The sequence below is a fragment of the Diabrotica virgifera genome, chromosome 3 (assembly GCF_917563875.1).
Source record: "Diabrotica virgifera virgifera chromosome 3, PGI_DIABVI_V3a".
In the NCBI taxonomy this organism is placed as follows: domain Eukaryota; kingdom Metazoa; phylum Arthropoda; class Insecta; order Coleoptera; family Chrysomelidae; genus Diabrotica; species Diabrotica virgifera.
This window is the reverse complement of record NC_065445.1, coordinates 112,396,353-112,414,058: the sequence shown is the minus strand read 5'-3', so window position 1 is coordinate 112,414,058 and position 17,706 is coordinate 112,396,353. Positions and strand designations below refer to the sequence as shown.

At 32.7% G+C, this 17,706-nt stretch overlaps 1 protein-coding gene across 5 annotated transcripts in view; it reads right to left on the bottom strand.

Moving 5' to 3' along the window:
• Positions 1-17,706, bottom strand: part of LOC126882041 (proton-coupled folate transporter-like) — a 174,077-nt gene that overhangs the window by 119,481 nt on the left and 36,890 nt on the right. For all 5 annotated transcript variants that reach the window (XM_050646843.1, XM_050646840.1, XM_050646839.1 and 2 more), the window contains one exon: positions 2,492-2,570. In XM_050646843.1, the coding sequence (XP_050502800.1) occupies positions 2,492-2,561 (70 nt within the window). In that variant the 5' untranslated portion in view covers positions 2,562-2,570. The remainder of the gene's footprint in view (positions 1-2,491; positions 2,571-17,706) is intronic.

Genomic DNA, 17,706 nt, shown 5'->3' with positions numbered 1-17,706 from the left:
AATTGGTCCAAAAAAAGGCCTAACCTAAACATCCGAAGTAAAACTTTTCCTCCAACACCAAATTGTTCTATATGGTCCAAATATTGTTCATTAAAAAGTTACACCATTTTGAGCGTCCGGTTTGGGGGGAGATGGGGGAGAAGTCGGTGAATTAGTAGTTTTTTTAAGTTTTTCGTCAATATTTCTAAAACTATGCTTTAGCGTAAACAATTTTCTATACAAAAATGGTCTACATAAAATTTAAAACAAAAAAGGTCTTATACATAATTGTTATAAAATCAACGGTTCCAGAGTTACGGAGGGTGAAAAGTGGAGGTTTTCGATACTTTTTATATTTTTTGGGCAATTTCCTACTGATTTTCTTTAACAGGATTGGGTTTTATAAATCAAATATGCTATTTCAGTGGCCGATGGAATGTTAGTGATAAGCCCTTGAAGAAACGTCAACTACACCACCCAAAAGCATCATCAATTGCCCAAAAAATATAAAAAGTATCGAAAACCTCCAATTTTCACCCTCCGTAACTCTGGAACCGTTGACTTTATAGCAATTATGTATAGGACCTTTTTTGTTTTAAATTTTATGTAGAATAGTTTTGTATAGAATATTGTTAACGCTAAAGCATAGTTTTAGAAATATTGACGAAAAACCTAAAAACACTACTAATTTACCGACTTCTCCCCCATCTCCCCCCCCAAACCGGACGCTCAAAATGGTGTAACTTTTTACTGAACCATATGTCGACCATATAGAACAATTTGGTATTGGAGCAAAACTTTTATTTTTGATGTCTGGGTTAGGCCTTTTTTGGACCAATTATACTATACTACCTCTGTAACTTTGGAACCGTTCATTTTAGAAGTATTATGCATTAGACCTTTTTTATTTAAAATTTAATGTAGAACATTTTTGTATAGAAGGTTGTTCATGTCAAACCGCATAGTTTCAGAAATATTGACGAAAAACGCAAAAAACTACAAATTTACCGATTTCTCCCCCTCTACCCCCCAAACCCGACGCTGAAAATGGTGTGACTTTTTTCTGAACATTATGTGGACCATATAGAACAATTTGGTGTTGGAGGAGAACTTTCACTTTGGATGTCTGGGTTATGCCATCTTTTGGATCAATTTTATCATACTATGTGTGGGATAATTCAAAATATGAATCCATATATTTTAATTTGCGAACTCACCAAGCAAGTTTGACAACCAACAATTTAAAAATCAACTGGCACTTGTCACTTCATAATAAATCGCACGTTGTTGTCATAGTAACGAATCAAAGCAGTCTGTGTTATGAAATAGCGATTGGAAATAGTAGGTCTGGATCCCGTGTATGAAAAAAAAGTTGAATTATATCAAGCTGAAAATTTGTTAATAGCTTAAGGGTGTCTAGTCGGACAAACTTTGATATATGGGAACACTGGAACAGGGGAAGTTTTAATTGTGTAACAGGTTAAAAATTTGGAACGGTCAGACCACGAAAACGGCACATGTATTTTGTCCGACACAACAGACTTAAACTCTCCGAACAGAGATTAAACTCTCATGCAAAAATCAGACTGCTATTTATCACCAAATGGGCGTTTTAATGAGTGGAACATGTAGAATATGTCAAATGACAGGAATTATGACAGGTGATAAATAGCAGTCTGATATTTGCATGAGAGTTTAATCTCTGTTCGGAGAGTGTAAGTCTGTTCTGTCGGACAAAATAAATGTGCCGTTTTCGTGGTCTGTCCGTTCCAAATTTTTAACCTGTTCCACAATTAAAACTGCCCCTGTTACAGTGTTCCCATATATCAAAGTTTATCCGACTAGACACCCTTAAGCTATTAACAAATTTTCAGCTTGCTATTAATCAACTTTTTTTTCATACGCGGGATCCAGACCTATAGTACACTGTGTACATAGTAGGAAAAGCTTAACATTCCCGGACGATGTAAAGATTGCCTTCGAGGCGCAAGCCGAGAGAAGGCAATACGGAGTCTGGGAACGTAGCTTTTTCTACAAGGTATACATACTATTTTTCCGAAAATCGAATATAAATTATATTGAAATAAACGTATTAATATTTTCAAATAGACATATTATTATTTTCACTCAAATATTCGTGATGCCACCAAATACAAGTTTTGTAACTATAGAAACAAAAATATTGAATTGTCAGATCTGACGCATTTGCTTATTTTAATTTTGTACTGAATCTTCTGTAAGGAATAGGCTTTGTAGTCCTATCTCTATCTCTCAGTCCTAATGGCCATGAGGCTCACGTTTCTTTCCTAACGAGACAACTACGGTGTGTCACGCGGCTGTTATCGAAAACAACATGAGACACAACATTTGTGTCTTACGGCAACCAACTTGTTAAGGGTGGTTTAGATCAATTGGCAAAGACGCCTCAGAATACACATACTTATGTAGGTGTTACTTAGTATCAAATGAAAACCAGATTGATGTATCACAAGTAATAAAATTTAAAACTTACCTACTAATTGAAAGCTAATGAATGACAGAACCAGCGGAATTTCTACAGTTAACTTAATTTTCCAGACCATGATTAAATTCTGAAAAAAAAATTGTGTAAACAAGAATATTAAAAAGTACAAGCGGGTTCAAGTAAAAGGTACATTTTCTTGGCGTAAATTTATTTGTTTACCTTTTTTTTTAATTACAACCTACTACCTAAATTATACCTTATCATACATCTTCAAGAGCAACACGCCAAATTAGCTGAAAAAGAAGACGTTCGATCAATGTGTGCTTCCAGTCATGATTTACGGCGCCGAAACACTATCGCTAACCCAGTCCACAGCAACCCAACGTAGAGTGGTAAACCAAAGAAGAATGGAACGGTCACTACTTAGACTGACTCTCAGAGACAGGGTTAGAAAGGAAACCAGAAGAAGGACAGGCGTTCCAGGTGTCATAAAGCGAATAGCATGGCTAAAGTGGAATTGGGCGGGTCATGTGGCTAGAATGACGACGGTCGGTGGACTCAAAAATTACAGTGTGGAGGCCACGACCAGACAAAAAAAGTAGAGGTAGACCAACCTACACGATGGAAAGACAACGTCAAAAGGGTCGCTAGGAATTGACCGCAGGAAGCTCAACTGAAGTACCGATAGAACTGGAAAAAATTAGGGGAAGCATATGTTTAACGTTGGACGCAGAAGGCTGGATGATAATAATACTACTTTCTTCTTCTTAAAGTTCCATCTCCTAGTGGAGGTTGGATATCATAATGGCTATGGTCACTTTGTTGGCTGCTGCTCTGAACAGTTGTAATGAACTACAGTTAAACCATTCTCTAAGGTTCCTCAGCCAGGAGATGCGTCTTCTTCCTATGCTTCTTCTTCCTTGGATCCTTCCTTGCATAATAACTCTCAGCAGCTCATATTTCTCTCCTCTGGTAATGTGACCCAAATATTCTAGTTTTCTTGTTTTTGTACTGTTCATAATTTCTAACTCCCTATTTAAACGTCGTAGCACTTCAACATTGGTAATCCTTTGAACCCACTGAATTTTCAACATTCTTCTGTAACACCACATCTCGAACGCTTCTATTTTTCTTATGTGTTGCCTTTTCAATGTCCAAGCTTCCATTCCGTATAGTAATATAGAAAATATGTAGCATCTTAGAGCCCTCAATCTGAGAGGCAACTGAAGGTCTTTGTTTGTAAGCAGTGTCTTCATTTTTACAAATGCTTGCCTTGCAGTTTCAATTCGGACTTTAATTTCTTTGCTTTGGTCATTTTTGTCATCAACCCAGGTTCCCAGATATTTGTATGTCTTTACTTTTTCTATTTGGGTTTGCTCTAGTATTAACCTTTCATTTCCATGTTGTGTTTTTGAGACAATCATAAATTTAGTTTTTTTCTTGTTTATTTTGAGTCCATATCGAATGCAATAATCGTTAATTCTATTTAACAATTCTTGTAGCGACTCCAGGGTGTCTGCCATTATAACGGTGTCATCAGCGAATCTTATGTTATTTACTATTCTTCCGTTTATAGAGATTCCATCACTTAGTTCCGCTATCGCTTCCTGAATTATGGCTTCACTGTACACGTTAAACAGTATCGGCGACAGTACACAACCCTGTCTTACCCCTCTCTTTATATCAATATTCTCGGACTCTTGTTCGTCTATATTTATATTGGCCTTTTGATTCCAATACAGATTGATGATAATTCGTAAGTCTCGTCTGTCTATATCTCTGTTTTTCAATAATTCTATTAGTTTTTCATGTCGGACTCTGTCTAACGCTTTTTCCAAGTCGATGAAACAGGAATAAATATCCAGGTTCATATCTAAGGATCTTTGAGAGAGGACATTAAATGCAAATACTACTTATAGGTACTTAAAATATAGCTTTAATCTTTATTATAATATAGTATGAAGTTTGATTAGTATACAATATACAGGGTGTCCCGAAACTCTACCGACAAACGAAGACAGGATTCCTCAGATAATTTTAAGACAATTTAACTAAATTCACCTAGTCCGAAAATGCTTCCTAAGGGGGTTAGAGCTCTTTGAAGATGGCGTCTTGTAATTAGTTTTTGTTAAATATCTCCAGAACGCTTCTAGTTAGAAAAATTAAAATTGGTACGCATATTTATCTTCTAGAGATAAATCAATTACATCTGTTGTGAATTTCTAGTACCTTTCATAGGCGTCCGTTTTGGGTAGGGCAACGGGTAATTTATCGCATAACTTTTTTGAATTTAATTTTGTAGCACTTTTGACTCTGGATTATTAAATTGTGAGGTATTCTAGTACTAAAAGGTACTCTTGCTTTAAGTCGATAGGATTATAGGATACACCGTGTTCTAGAAAAATTGATTTGAAAATTTTTTGTTTTTTGAATTAAAAAAAAATTCAAGAAAAGCTTTTTAGGAAAACGAAAATTTGTACGTTTAATTATATTTCAAAGAGGAATCGATTTGATTAATTGCGAGTTTCTAGTAGCGGTCATATGCGTTGGTTTTGGGTAGGTCAAAAGTTATTTTACCGCATAACTTTTTTGTCTTTACTTTTTAAGCATTTTTTACACTAGAATATTAAATTATGAGATATTCTGGTACTAAAAGTTACTCTTGCTTTAGTTTTGTAAAATACACCGTTTTTTTGAAAAAAATTTTTTTCAAATTCAAGAGACGAAAAATTTTTAAATCGATTTTTCTAGTAAAGGGTGTGTCCTACCGACTTAAAGCAAGAGCATCTTTTAGTACAAGAATACCTCAGAATTTAATAATCCAGAGTCAAAAATGCTTAGAATTTAAAGACAAAAAAATTATGCGATAAAATAACCGTTGCCCTACCCAAAACGGACGCCTATGTCCGGTACTAGAAATTCACAATGGATGGAATCGATTTATCTCTGGAAGATAAATATGCGTACCAATTTTAGTTTTTCTAACTAGAAGCGTTCTGGAGATATTTAACAAAAACTAATTACAAGACGCCATCTTCAAAGAGCTCTAGCTCCCTTAGGAAGCATTTTCGGACTAGGTAAATTTAGTTAAATTTTGTTAAAATTATCTGAGGAATCTTCTGTCTCCGTTTGTCGGCAGAGGTAATTTACCGGAAACCGCTACAACATGGATTTTAGTGGACGAGGGTCTTTTAATGCGGCCGATATTATAGTGGTAACTACATTGTTTTCAAATCTTCCGATTTTCTGGAAATCTAATGAACTTTCTTATTTCAAATGAAATACCCTGTATATTTTTTTGCCTTTTGATATTCCTGAGATATACTGATTATTTTTCATATGATATTCCCTATAGCTAAATGCCATAATTTCGGAGTTATTGCTACATTTATAAAAAAAAATTAAACAATTTATAAAAATCGATTTCTTCGGCCCGGGTAGACATTATTATTTTAGGTTACTTGGATCATTGTGAATAAAAAAGGTCTTTTGTAACTTTCCTCTAAAGTTAATCGTTTCCGAGTTATAAACAATTTGAAACTGAAAAAAATCGAAAAATTACGATTTTCTAGGTTTAAAACACCTATTTTATCAGAAACCGATAAGCAATTTGGTCTTGTTTCATTTTAGAATTAGATTATTTTTTAGTTGTCAATGCAAGCCCGATCGCCCGTTCTCTCATATGCGCTTCATTAATAATACAAAAACAATATTTTAGAATAAAACGTGCCAAAATTTCTTATAGGTATCTGATAATAGAAGAAGGTTTGATCTTTCCAAGAAGGTTTGCAATTTCAAAACTTATTTTGTTTACATGTGTTTTTAAACTTTGAAAATCGTCATTTCTACCCGTGTTGAGCTGGCCCCCCCCACTTGCAAAAATTAAAAAACAAATAGCCCTGATTTATGAGCTATTTATGAGCTCTCATATTCCGCAAACTAAAAATTTTGAGCTCGTTCCACTGAGCAGGAATTTAATACCCTAGTGGGGGGGGCTGAGTCAGCCCCCCCCACTACTTAAAAATAGGAATATTGAATCGGTTTTTGCGGCAGAATTACGAGCTGTTTATGAGCTCTTGAAATTATATAGTTTCGATTTTTGAGCTCATCCCCTTCACCCCCAAACAACCCTTTAATTGATTTAACTTAAGAGAAAGATGCTGAGAAAACTTAAAATATATCGTATTACGGATATAATTCCTATACCTTATATACTCTAAGAATAAACTATTAAATCAAGGGCATTTCGATTATTGAGCTACAACCCCTTCGCAAGAAAACCACCCTATCTTCCCGGCTTAAGAGAAAGTTGTACTTAAAATGCGTTAAACTAATTATTTGGCGACTACATATCATTTCATAATTTATAAGCTTCCAAATTACGCGCATTTAGATCAGTAAATTGCAATTTATTTTGTATAGTGCAGTCACTGAAGGTAAAAATCAACGATTACCTTCAATTTCGGTGAACCTTCATCGATTTTCACGAAAATTGTTCAGTGGTTAGAGGATACGTCAAGAAACAAAGGTGACATGGTACCACCTTCCGCCTTTACCCTGAGGGTGGATACCGCCCCTTCTCCGGGGTGAAAATTATTTTATAAAAAATAACTGCACAAATCAATAAAAGAACAAATTAAAAGCAAAATTTATTATATAAAGTTAATAAAATAAGTCAATACTTTTTAAGTTATTAAAGATCAAAGATTTTAATTATTTGTGAAAAAAAAAATGCATATTTTAAAGAGGTTTTTTGTAAATCACTGAAAAACTGTAAGTTTTTACAAAAAAGTTAATAGTAGTTTAATTCGTATAGCTTATATTCTAAGAATAATCTCTAAAATCACGCGCCTTTCGATTATTGAACCACAACCCCTTCGCAAGAAAACCATCCCATATTCCCGGCTTAAGAGAGGGTTGTACTTAAAATAATTTAAATTAATTATTTGTCGACTATATATTGTTTAATAATTTATGAGCTTGCAAAATATACGCATCTCAATTATTGAATTGCCATTTTCTTTCTATAGTGCAGTCACTGAAGGTAAAAATCAACTATGACCTTCGATTTCGGTAAATCTCCATTCATTTTCACGAAAATTGGTGAGCGGATTTTGAAACTATTAACTTTTTCTGGATCTTATTTTTGATGGGTATTTCTAAGTACTTTGACAAGTATTTAGTACCTAAGTGTTATAAATTGCATCTTTTTCCCGTTATTTAAGCTTGAACCCTTAGATTTGAACAGTCGCGGAAAAAAATATACATTTAATTACCAATAACTTACGTTAAATTAACATTAAAGGTTTTTCAAGTAAGCAATTTATTATATTTTTTATTAGCTTCAATTTTAGTGATGAAAACTTTTTTGTAAAAACTTACAGTTTTTGAGTCATTTATGAAAAATCGCTCTAAAGCATGCATTTTCTTTCCAAAAATTAAAATATTTGATCTTTAATAACTCAAAAAGTATTGATTTATTTTAATCACATTATGTAACAAATTTTGCTTACACTTTGTCCCTCTCTCGATTTGTGGGGTTATTTTTAATAAAGTAATTTTCACTCCCGAGAAGGGGTGACATATACCCCAGGCTAAAACCCCAAGTTGTTATTGTCAATTCGTGAAAATAAATGGAGATTTACCGAAATCGAAGGTAATAGTTGATTTTTACCTTCAGTTACTGCACTATAGAAAGAAAATGGCAATTCAATAATTGAGATGCGTATATTTTGCAAACTAATAAATTATTAAACGATATGTAGTCGCCAAATAATCAATTTAAATTATTTTAAGAACAACTCTCTCTTAAGCCGGGAAAATGGGGTCGTTTTCTTGCGAAGGGGTTGTAGCTATATAATCGAAAGGTGCGTGATTTAAGAGTTTATTCTTAGAATATAAGCTATACGAATTAAACTACTATTAACTTTTTTGTAAAAATTTACAGTTTTTCAGTGATTTACAAAAAACCTCTTCAAAACATGCATTTTTTTCACAAATAATTAAAATCTTTGATCTTTCATAACTTAAAAAGTATTGACTTATTTTATTAACTTTATATAATAAATTTTGCTTTTAATTTGTTCTTTTATTGATTTATGCAGTTATTTTTTATAAAATAATTTTCACCCCGGAGAAGGGGCGGTATCCACCCTCGGGGTAAAGGCGCAAGGTGGTACCATGTCACCTTTGTTTCTTGACGTATCCTCTAACCACTGACCAATTTTCGTGAAAATCGATGAAGGTTCACCGAACTTGAAGGTAATTGTTGATTTTTACCTTCAGTGACTGCACTATACAAAATAAATTGCAATTTACTGAGCTAAATGCGCGTAATTTGGAAGCTTATAAATTATTAAATGATATGTAGTCGCCAAATAATTAGTTTAACGCATTTTAAGTACAACTTTCTCTTAAGCCGGGAAGATAGGGTGGTTTTCTTGCGAAGGGGTTGTAGCTCAATAATCGAAATGCCCTTGATTTAATAGTTTATTCTTAGAGTATATAAGCTATAGGAATTATATCCGCAATACGATATATTTTAAGTTTTCTCAGCATCTTTCTCTTAAGTTAAATCAATTAAAGGGTTGTTTGGGGGTGAAGGGGATGAGCTCAAAAATCGAAACTATATAATTTCAAGAGCTCATAAATAGCTCGTAATTCTGCCGCAAAAACCGATTCAATATTCCTATTTTTAAGTAGTGGGGGGGGGCTGACTCAGCCCCCCCCACTAGGGTATTAAATTCCTGCTCAGTGGAACGAGCTCAAAATTTTTAGTTTGCGGAATATGAGAGCTCATAAATAGCTCATAAATCAGGGCTATTTGTTTTTTAATTTTTGCAAGTGGGGGGGCCACCTCAACACGGGTGTCATTTCTCGTTTTTTTCAGTTTTAAACTGTTTATAACTCGAAAACCATTAACTTTAGAGAAAAATTACAACAGATCTTTTTTGTTCCCAATGATCCAAAGAACCTAAAATAATGTCTACCGGGGCCGAAAAAATTGATTTTTATAAATTGTTAAAATTTGGTATAGGTATAGAGAATATCATAGGAAAAATAATCAGTATCTCTTAGGAATTCCAAAACTTAAAAAAAATACAGGATGTTCCATTGGAAATAAGAAAGTTCATTAGATTTCCAGAAAAACGGAAGATTTGACAACAATGTAATTACCACTATAATATCGGCCGCACTCAAAGACCCTTACCCACCAAAATCTATAAAAATCGTTTTAGCCATTTCCAAAAAAATAGCGTGTTGTCAGTATGTTTTTGCAACATTATATATCAGCGGTGGCCAAACTGTGGCTCGCGATCCACATGTGGCTCTTTGAAGGATTACTTATGACTCTCAATAAATGTACCTGAATTACTTTTAAGTTTTGTGTTGCAAAATGTCTTAAATTACTGACAGACAATATAAAAAACTAAGTGTAACTTCAGCACTTGTAGAAGGAGACCCCTTATCACTGTGGCTATTCAATTTGGCTTTAGAATATGTGATAAGTAAAATATCACCTCAGCTGACAGGAGGATTTAAGAATCGAGGATCAAAACTATTGTTTGCCTTTGCTGATGATATAGGTGCAGTCGCTTATTCTACAAAAGACGTGAGAGAGGTATTTTGACAACTCAAGGAAGAAACAGGTAGTGTGTGCCTTCGAATAAATGAGAAGACGAAATACATGCTACTAACCAAAAATCCAAGACGAAGAGTTAGGCAGAATATAACAACTATTATTAATGACCACAACTTCGAAGTAGCAAAAGAGTTTAAATATCTAGAGGGCGGTATCACCGATGAAAACGACATATAAAAAGAGGTCTCAGCAAGGATGGCTGCGTAGAATAGAGCATTATACTCCCTATTATCATTATTAAGATCTAGCTGCTAAAAAAACAATATAAATTAAAACTGTCCATCCAATTATTCCCCAATTGTTACATATGAAAGAGAAACATTGACTCTACATCAGGGGGAAATAAATAAGCTGCTGGTATTTGAAAGCAAAGTTCTCAAATGATATTTGATAAATGAATGAATGATATTTGTCCCTTAAAGAGATGAATTGACAGGAGAGTGGAAAAGGAGCCGCAAAAGTTGAATTAGTGACTGTGTATGGTACTGAAAGCATCGTCAGACATATAAAAGCTAAGATAATATAGGCGATTCGTGTGGTAGATCAAAGGAAGACAGAGTGTTAAAGACAGTGTTTTTAAGAGACGATAGAAGATCAGTAGGCCGTCCCAGAAACAGATGTAAGGATGATGTAGAATAATTGAAATATCCTGAATTAGTAAAGGCTGCTTGTAAAATTATTTGCATATTTCAAACAACGATGTGAACATTTTATTTCACTTTAAAAATCACCAAATCCAAACAGTAAGAGAAAAATTGACCTTTTTTACACTTTTTAGATAATTGTTTAATTGCGGCTCGCGAAAAATTTCAAATTTTGACAAATGGCTCGGACTATCAAGGAGCTTGGCCACCCCTGTTATATACTATACTGTCTGTATACCATACATACATTTTATGACTTGGCGAAATTTAAAATTTTCTATTAGTGTAGGAAACAGAGGTTGAATCTCGCAAACTGGACACAAGTCTGGTTTTATTTTTTTTCTGATATATCAAGGGGTGTTTATTATGAGACTTAATTTTTCTTAAACATTTTCGCCCCTAAACCCCCATTTTCGTCCCTTTAAAGGGGGTGATTTGTGGTTTTTGCGAAACGTAGCCCTTCCTGTACGTTTTGCAAAAAATTTCCTTAATAGAAATATGAAGAGGACTATATTTCCTACAATTTATTCCCGACAGCATATGTCTATCACCCACCGTTTAGCAGGGGTGGCGCTCCAAAGTTGGCAAGTTTTTAAAAAAGATGTTTTTAAAAAAATTACTTTTCCGTAACTGTAATGAGAATCAAGAAGAAACCCTGCGGCAATTAACAGGTTGGTGGACAGAACGTCTATAGACGTCTAATTTCCATTGGTGTAATGTGACACGACATATATAAACGACATTTTTAAAATAACGAGCTGTGACAAAAAAATGTCACATTAAATCTACAGATGCGTATTAAATCTTACACAATGTCCATGGTCATCGTCCCCATGTTTACAAAAATGTCAAAACTCATTGTTTTCTTAAGAGGAAACAGTAGCGATCAACAGGTAGCGAAAACGCGTTCCAAGATTGCGGCTGTAATTTTGAATATTTTTTCGAGATATTTGGCACACGTATTCGTAATATAATAAAGAATGGCGGTACAGAGCCCAATTTGAAAAATATATTAATATGTGGAAATTACTCTGTAATTAAATACAATATTAAAAGAACGAGCCTGTACCGCCATTAAGAAGAACATAAAAATACACTTTCTTCAAATAAACTTTTTTATCCGATGCCTAGATTTTGTGTCATTTTGGAACTACTAATGAAATAAAAAATTTTAGTAGTTCCAAAATGACACAAAATCTAGGCATCCGATAAAAAGTTTATTTGAAGAAAGTGTATTTTTTTGTTCTTCTTAATGGCGGTACAGGCTCGTTTTTTTTTAATATTGTATTTAATTACAGAGTAATTTCCACATATTAATATATTTTTCAAATTGGGCTCTGTACCGCCATTCTTTATTATATTACGAATATGTGTGCCAAATATCTCGAAAAAATATTCAAAATTACAGCCGCAATCTTGGAACGCGTTTTTGCTACCTGTTGATCGCTACTGTATCACCTTAAACTATAAACGCCAAAAGAAATTCAGCAATTTCCCTATTTTACTTTGCAAAATACATACAGTGAGGATGTTTGAGTTGGAATAAATTCTTTATCTCAAGAAGGGGCGAATTTGGAGAAAAATATTGAAACAGGTCGATTTTTATTTTTAAATTATGACTTTTTGGCATAATATATTATATCATACTAGTGACGTCATCCATCTGAACGTGATGACGTAATCGATTATTTATTTAAATGAGAGTAGGGGTCGTGTGATAGCTCATTTGAAAGGTTATTTAATTCTCTATTCAATAATCAAAACGTTAACACAATTATTTAAGCCTAAAAAAATTTTTAACTAAATTATTGAGCCAAAAAGAAGAATGTATTTAATTCATTTATTTCAAAATACATACATTTGAGTACTGGCAAAAAACAAAAAGAAATGTTTATTTGAGAAAGAAACATTGTTTTCCCTTAAAGTCAATGTTAAAACTGCCAACCACCTGTCTTCTAGCAGTTTTAACATTGAATTTAAGCGAAAAGCAACGTTTATTTGTGAAATAAATATTATTTCATGATTTTTATAAATTGTTAAAATTTGGTATAGGTATAGGGAATATCATAGGAAAAATAATCAGTATCTCTTAGGGATTCCAAAACTTAAAAAATACAGGATGTTCCATTGGAAATAAGAAAGTTTATTTGATTTCCAGAAAAACGGAAGATTTGACAACAAACTTAATTACCACTATAATATCGGCCGCACTCAAAGATCCTTACCCACCAAAATCTATAAAAATCCTTTTAGCGGTTTCCGAGAAAATAGAGTGTTGCCAGTATGTTTTTGCAACCCTGTATACTGTCTGTAGCAAAATTTAAAATTTTTTATTAGTGTATGAAACAGAGGTTGAATCTCGCAAGCAATTAAAACAACCCCTTAATTGATTTAACTTAAGAGAAACATTCTGAGAAAAATTTAAATTTATCGTATCGCGGATATAATTCGTATAGCTGATATATTCTAAGAATAAACTCTTAAATCACGCCCATGTATTTTTTTTTCGACGAGTACTCAAATCTTATTATTCAAGCCTAATTAGCGGGAAAACGGTGCATTTTATAAAATATAACTATTTAATATACGCTTGTCAAAGTACTCAGCAATACTTAACAAGTGAGCTACTGACGAAGTTGATATCATCAAATTTAAGCAAGTTACAATGAAAATAAGACGACCCTTTAGAATTTTTTAGTAAATAGTGAAAAATAAAACATACGCCATTTCCAAAAAAATTAAAAATGTTTAGTAATCCCTATAAGATTTTCTTTACTTTAGCATAAGTAATGACCTTAAACATTTTGACCAATTTAGAATGCATATTTTTTAAAAATATGCATTTATTTACAGATTTGAAAAAAATCAAGATTTTTCAAATTTTCGTAAATTATTTTCTTTTGATAATAACTCCAACAATACTAGATATACGTAAAAATGATACAGAACGAAATTTGAGTTTTTTATTAGCAAAGATTTTACTTTTCTTTTTATTTCTGTATGAATCAAAATAATCAAGATAGGGACGTTTAAGTTCCGGTTTCACCAACAACAAATAAAGCAATGAATAGTTATTCCTCAAATAAAATTTAGTAGACGTTTATATTTGTATTTTGTTTCAATATAATTTCAATAATTTAAGGTCAAAATGACGACATTACTTTCTTATAATTATTTACAGCGAGATTAACTTGCCAATTTATTCGAAAAGTATATATTTATTTAATAAATAAAATAGGTCTTATTTGACGTTACTAAAATAAAGAAATGTCATCTTATTGGTTGAATAATTTTATTAATATAATAAACTACTATCGTTTTTTGTAATTGGTAAAACTAGCCATCAGCCTAAATTTTACTGCGAGAACAATGTAACCGGAGCTCTTTAACCTAATATCCCAAAAAAATAAAGTATTTGAAAGATTAAATGTAACTCAGTTTTATAGTTCCTCAAAGTAGCTTTTAATTATCAATCGTAAACATTAACGAAGTTATTCCAAAAAAAAAACAATAACTTTTTTTGGAAAAATCAACTTCTTCTGGAGCTCATTTGATAGGTATTTCTAAGTACTTTGACAAGTATTTAGTAAGTATATGTTATAAAATGCATCGTTTTCCCTTGGGTCCTTAGATTTGAAATATTTGCAGAAAAAAAATATACATTCAATTACCTATAACTTACTTTAAATTAAATTTGAAAGGTTTTTCAAGTAAGTAATTTATTAAATTTTTTATTAGCTTCAATTTTGGCAATAAAAACATTTTGTAAAAGCTTACAGTTTTTGAGTTATTTATTAAAAATCGCATTTTTTGACGAAAAATTAAACTCTTTGATCTTTAATAACTCAAAAAGTATTGATTTATTTTAATAACTTTATATAACAAATTTTGCTTATAATTTATCCTTCTATCGATTTTTGAAGTTCATTTTCATAAAATGATTTTTATCCCCAAGAAGGGGTGGTATCCACCCTCAAGGTAAAAGCGCAAGGTAACACCATGTCACGTTTATTTCTTGAGGTATCCTCTAACCACCAGTTTTCGTAAAAATCGATGAGGATTCACCGAAATTGAAGGTAATAATTTATTTTTACCTTCAGTGACTGCACTATACTAAAGAAATTGCAATTTAATGATCTAAATGCATGTATTTTGAGAGCTCATAAATTATTAAACGATATGAAGTTGCCAGAAAATAAATTGAATTCATTTTAAGTATAACTCTTTCTTAAGCCGGGAAGATGGGGTAGTTTTCTTGCGAAGGGTTGTAGCTCAATAATCGAAATGCGCGTAATTTAAGAGCTTATTATTAGAATATAATTTTATAAGCTATACGAATTATATCCGTGATACGATCAATTTTAATTTTTCTCAGCATGTTTCTCTTAAGTTAAATCAATTAAAGGGTTGTTTGGGGGTAAAGGGGATGAGCTCAAAAATCTAAAATATATCACTTAGAGAGCTCATAAATAGCTCGTAATTCTGCCGCAAAGATCGATTCAATATTACTATTTTTAAGTAGTGGGGGGGCTGCCCCCACTAAAATATTAAATTCCTGCTCAGTGGAACGAGCTCAAAATTTTTAATTTGCGGAATATGAGAGCTCATAAATAGCTCATAAAGTGGGGGGGGGGCAGCTCAACACGGATAAGTTTTTTTACTCTAGCATAAGCGGTTCAGACGGCATAAAAAGAGGTTTATTAAAATGTAACACCCTGTAATTAAAAAATGGGCAATTGCCCTTAAATGAAACCTATACCAAAAATTCAGTCACTTATTTGTCATTAATTGTCGCAGGGTTTATTCTTGATTCCCACTACAGTTAGGGAAAAGTATTTTTTTTAAACATCTTTTTTAAAAACTTGTCAACTTTGGAGCGCCTCCCCCGCTAAACTGTGGGTGATAGACATAATGCTGTCGGAGAATAAATTGTAGGAAATATAAAATATAGTCCTCTTCATATTTCTATTAAGGGAATTTTTTGCAAAACGTACAGGAAGAGCTACGTTTCGCACAAACCACAAATTACCCCCTTTAAAGGGATGAAAATAGGTGTTCCGGGGCGAAATTTTTTAAGAAAAGGTAATCTCATAAATACGCCCCTTGATATACCAGAAAAAAAAATAAAACCGGACTTTTATCCAGTTTGCAAGGTTCAACCTCTGTTTCCTACAGTATTCTACAGAGTGGGCCAAAGAAAACAGTCCACCTCAATATTTGGCAGTATTTATTAGATTTTAAGGAAATGAAGAAACAGGTCGATTTTTGATCTAAGGGGGACACTTTTTTAAGTTACTTACAGTTGTCATATGTCAACGCCCTCTCTTCCATTCCTTCCGCCCCTTATTTTTAAATAGGGAATAGGGGTCGTGTGCTACCTCATTTGATAGGTTATTTATTTAATTCTCTGTTCAGTAATATTAACATTGACATAACTATTTATACAAGGTGTCCAAGAAAAATTATTTTGAATTAAATTAATTGACACAAAAAGGAAAATGTATATAATTTATTTAACTTAAAATACATTCTACTACTGACAAAAAACAGAGGAAAATGTTGCTGAGAAAAAAAGAGGGGGTTGACAAATGACAAATGTATGTACCGTAAAAATGTGCCCCCTTAGATTAGAAATCGACCTGTTTCGTCATTTCCTTAAAATCTAATAAATACTGCCAAATATCGAGCGTAGACGGTTTTTTTTGGCCCACTCTGTATTATTTCAGAAAATTTTAAAAACCTTTACAACTTAAACCGAACCTGACGGTGATGGACGCAGACAAACGATGTATTTTAATCTAATCTAATACAAACCAAATTATGAATAGTCAGTGATATTAGATACTGGCGCTGGCGCCTATTATAAAAATGGTTTGTCTGCCTTTCTGTAAACTTTGCAGTAACTAGCAAACACTAGCAACTAACATTTTTGACGTATTACCTAAATACGTGCTGATTGCGGAACTGAAATTTATAAAAAGTTTTACTACCTTTTACTACGTGTTCGTTCTGGGTTCTGGACTAAGAACGTGATATTTATTATAATATTAATTAATTATTAAATTTATGTTAAGAAATCATAATATTAATCTAATTTGAGGCTCAAAGAACTATTATAATGCTCCCTAGAAAAATTATCATGGTCTATAGTATCAAAATTGCAAAAAAAATAAGAAGAGTAAAAAATGTAAAAAGAAATAGTGGATTCTGTAAATCAGAAGAAACCGAGACGTAACTCAAAGCAATTCTCAATAAAAATTACAATATTGAGTCTGAATTCTGGCGAGGCTTCTGCATCTGGTTTCGAACAAATACTTTCAACCACAAATCTAAACAGTCAACATTTTAACTGGAAAATTGCACAGTAATTCATAAAAATATTTATAGATATAAACTCAATAAAAATTTCAATTTGCATTTTTACAATCAGAAAAAAGATACATGCAAATGTAAAAAGAGCTACCAAATTAACATATATCTCGCCCTGATTTGAACCAGGAAGATAAGATAATACTTAAAAGAGTACATGAGAGTCACGATTCAAAAGTAATGCAAAAATTTCGAAACACAATCAAGAAAGTTATGTTTGCAGTACCTATGTATTTGCATAAAAGTTTACCCTTCTCATTATTAACAGTTTCAGATGCCTACTACAAACGAATCCCCTACTGCTACAATTTTGGAGTACAACCTACTCATCTGTTGGAATCCAAAGGATTCCAGAGAAATCGAGAGGAATCCCCTAAAAGTCTAAGAGCTAGTGAACCCTCCGACTAACGGTCGTCCTGTAGGGCTAGAAATTTGTCTAGTGATAATTCATAGCACACCAAGGCTAAAAGCCATGACCTGGCAGACATCAGCCGTGCACGTGTATCTACCAGGTGAATCGAAAAGTGCACATTTAGGGGGTAAACTAAACTTTCTCCTGTAAAGTTTAAATTTAAGTATGTGTTTGAGTAAGTCATTTAGAAGAAATG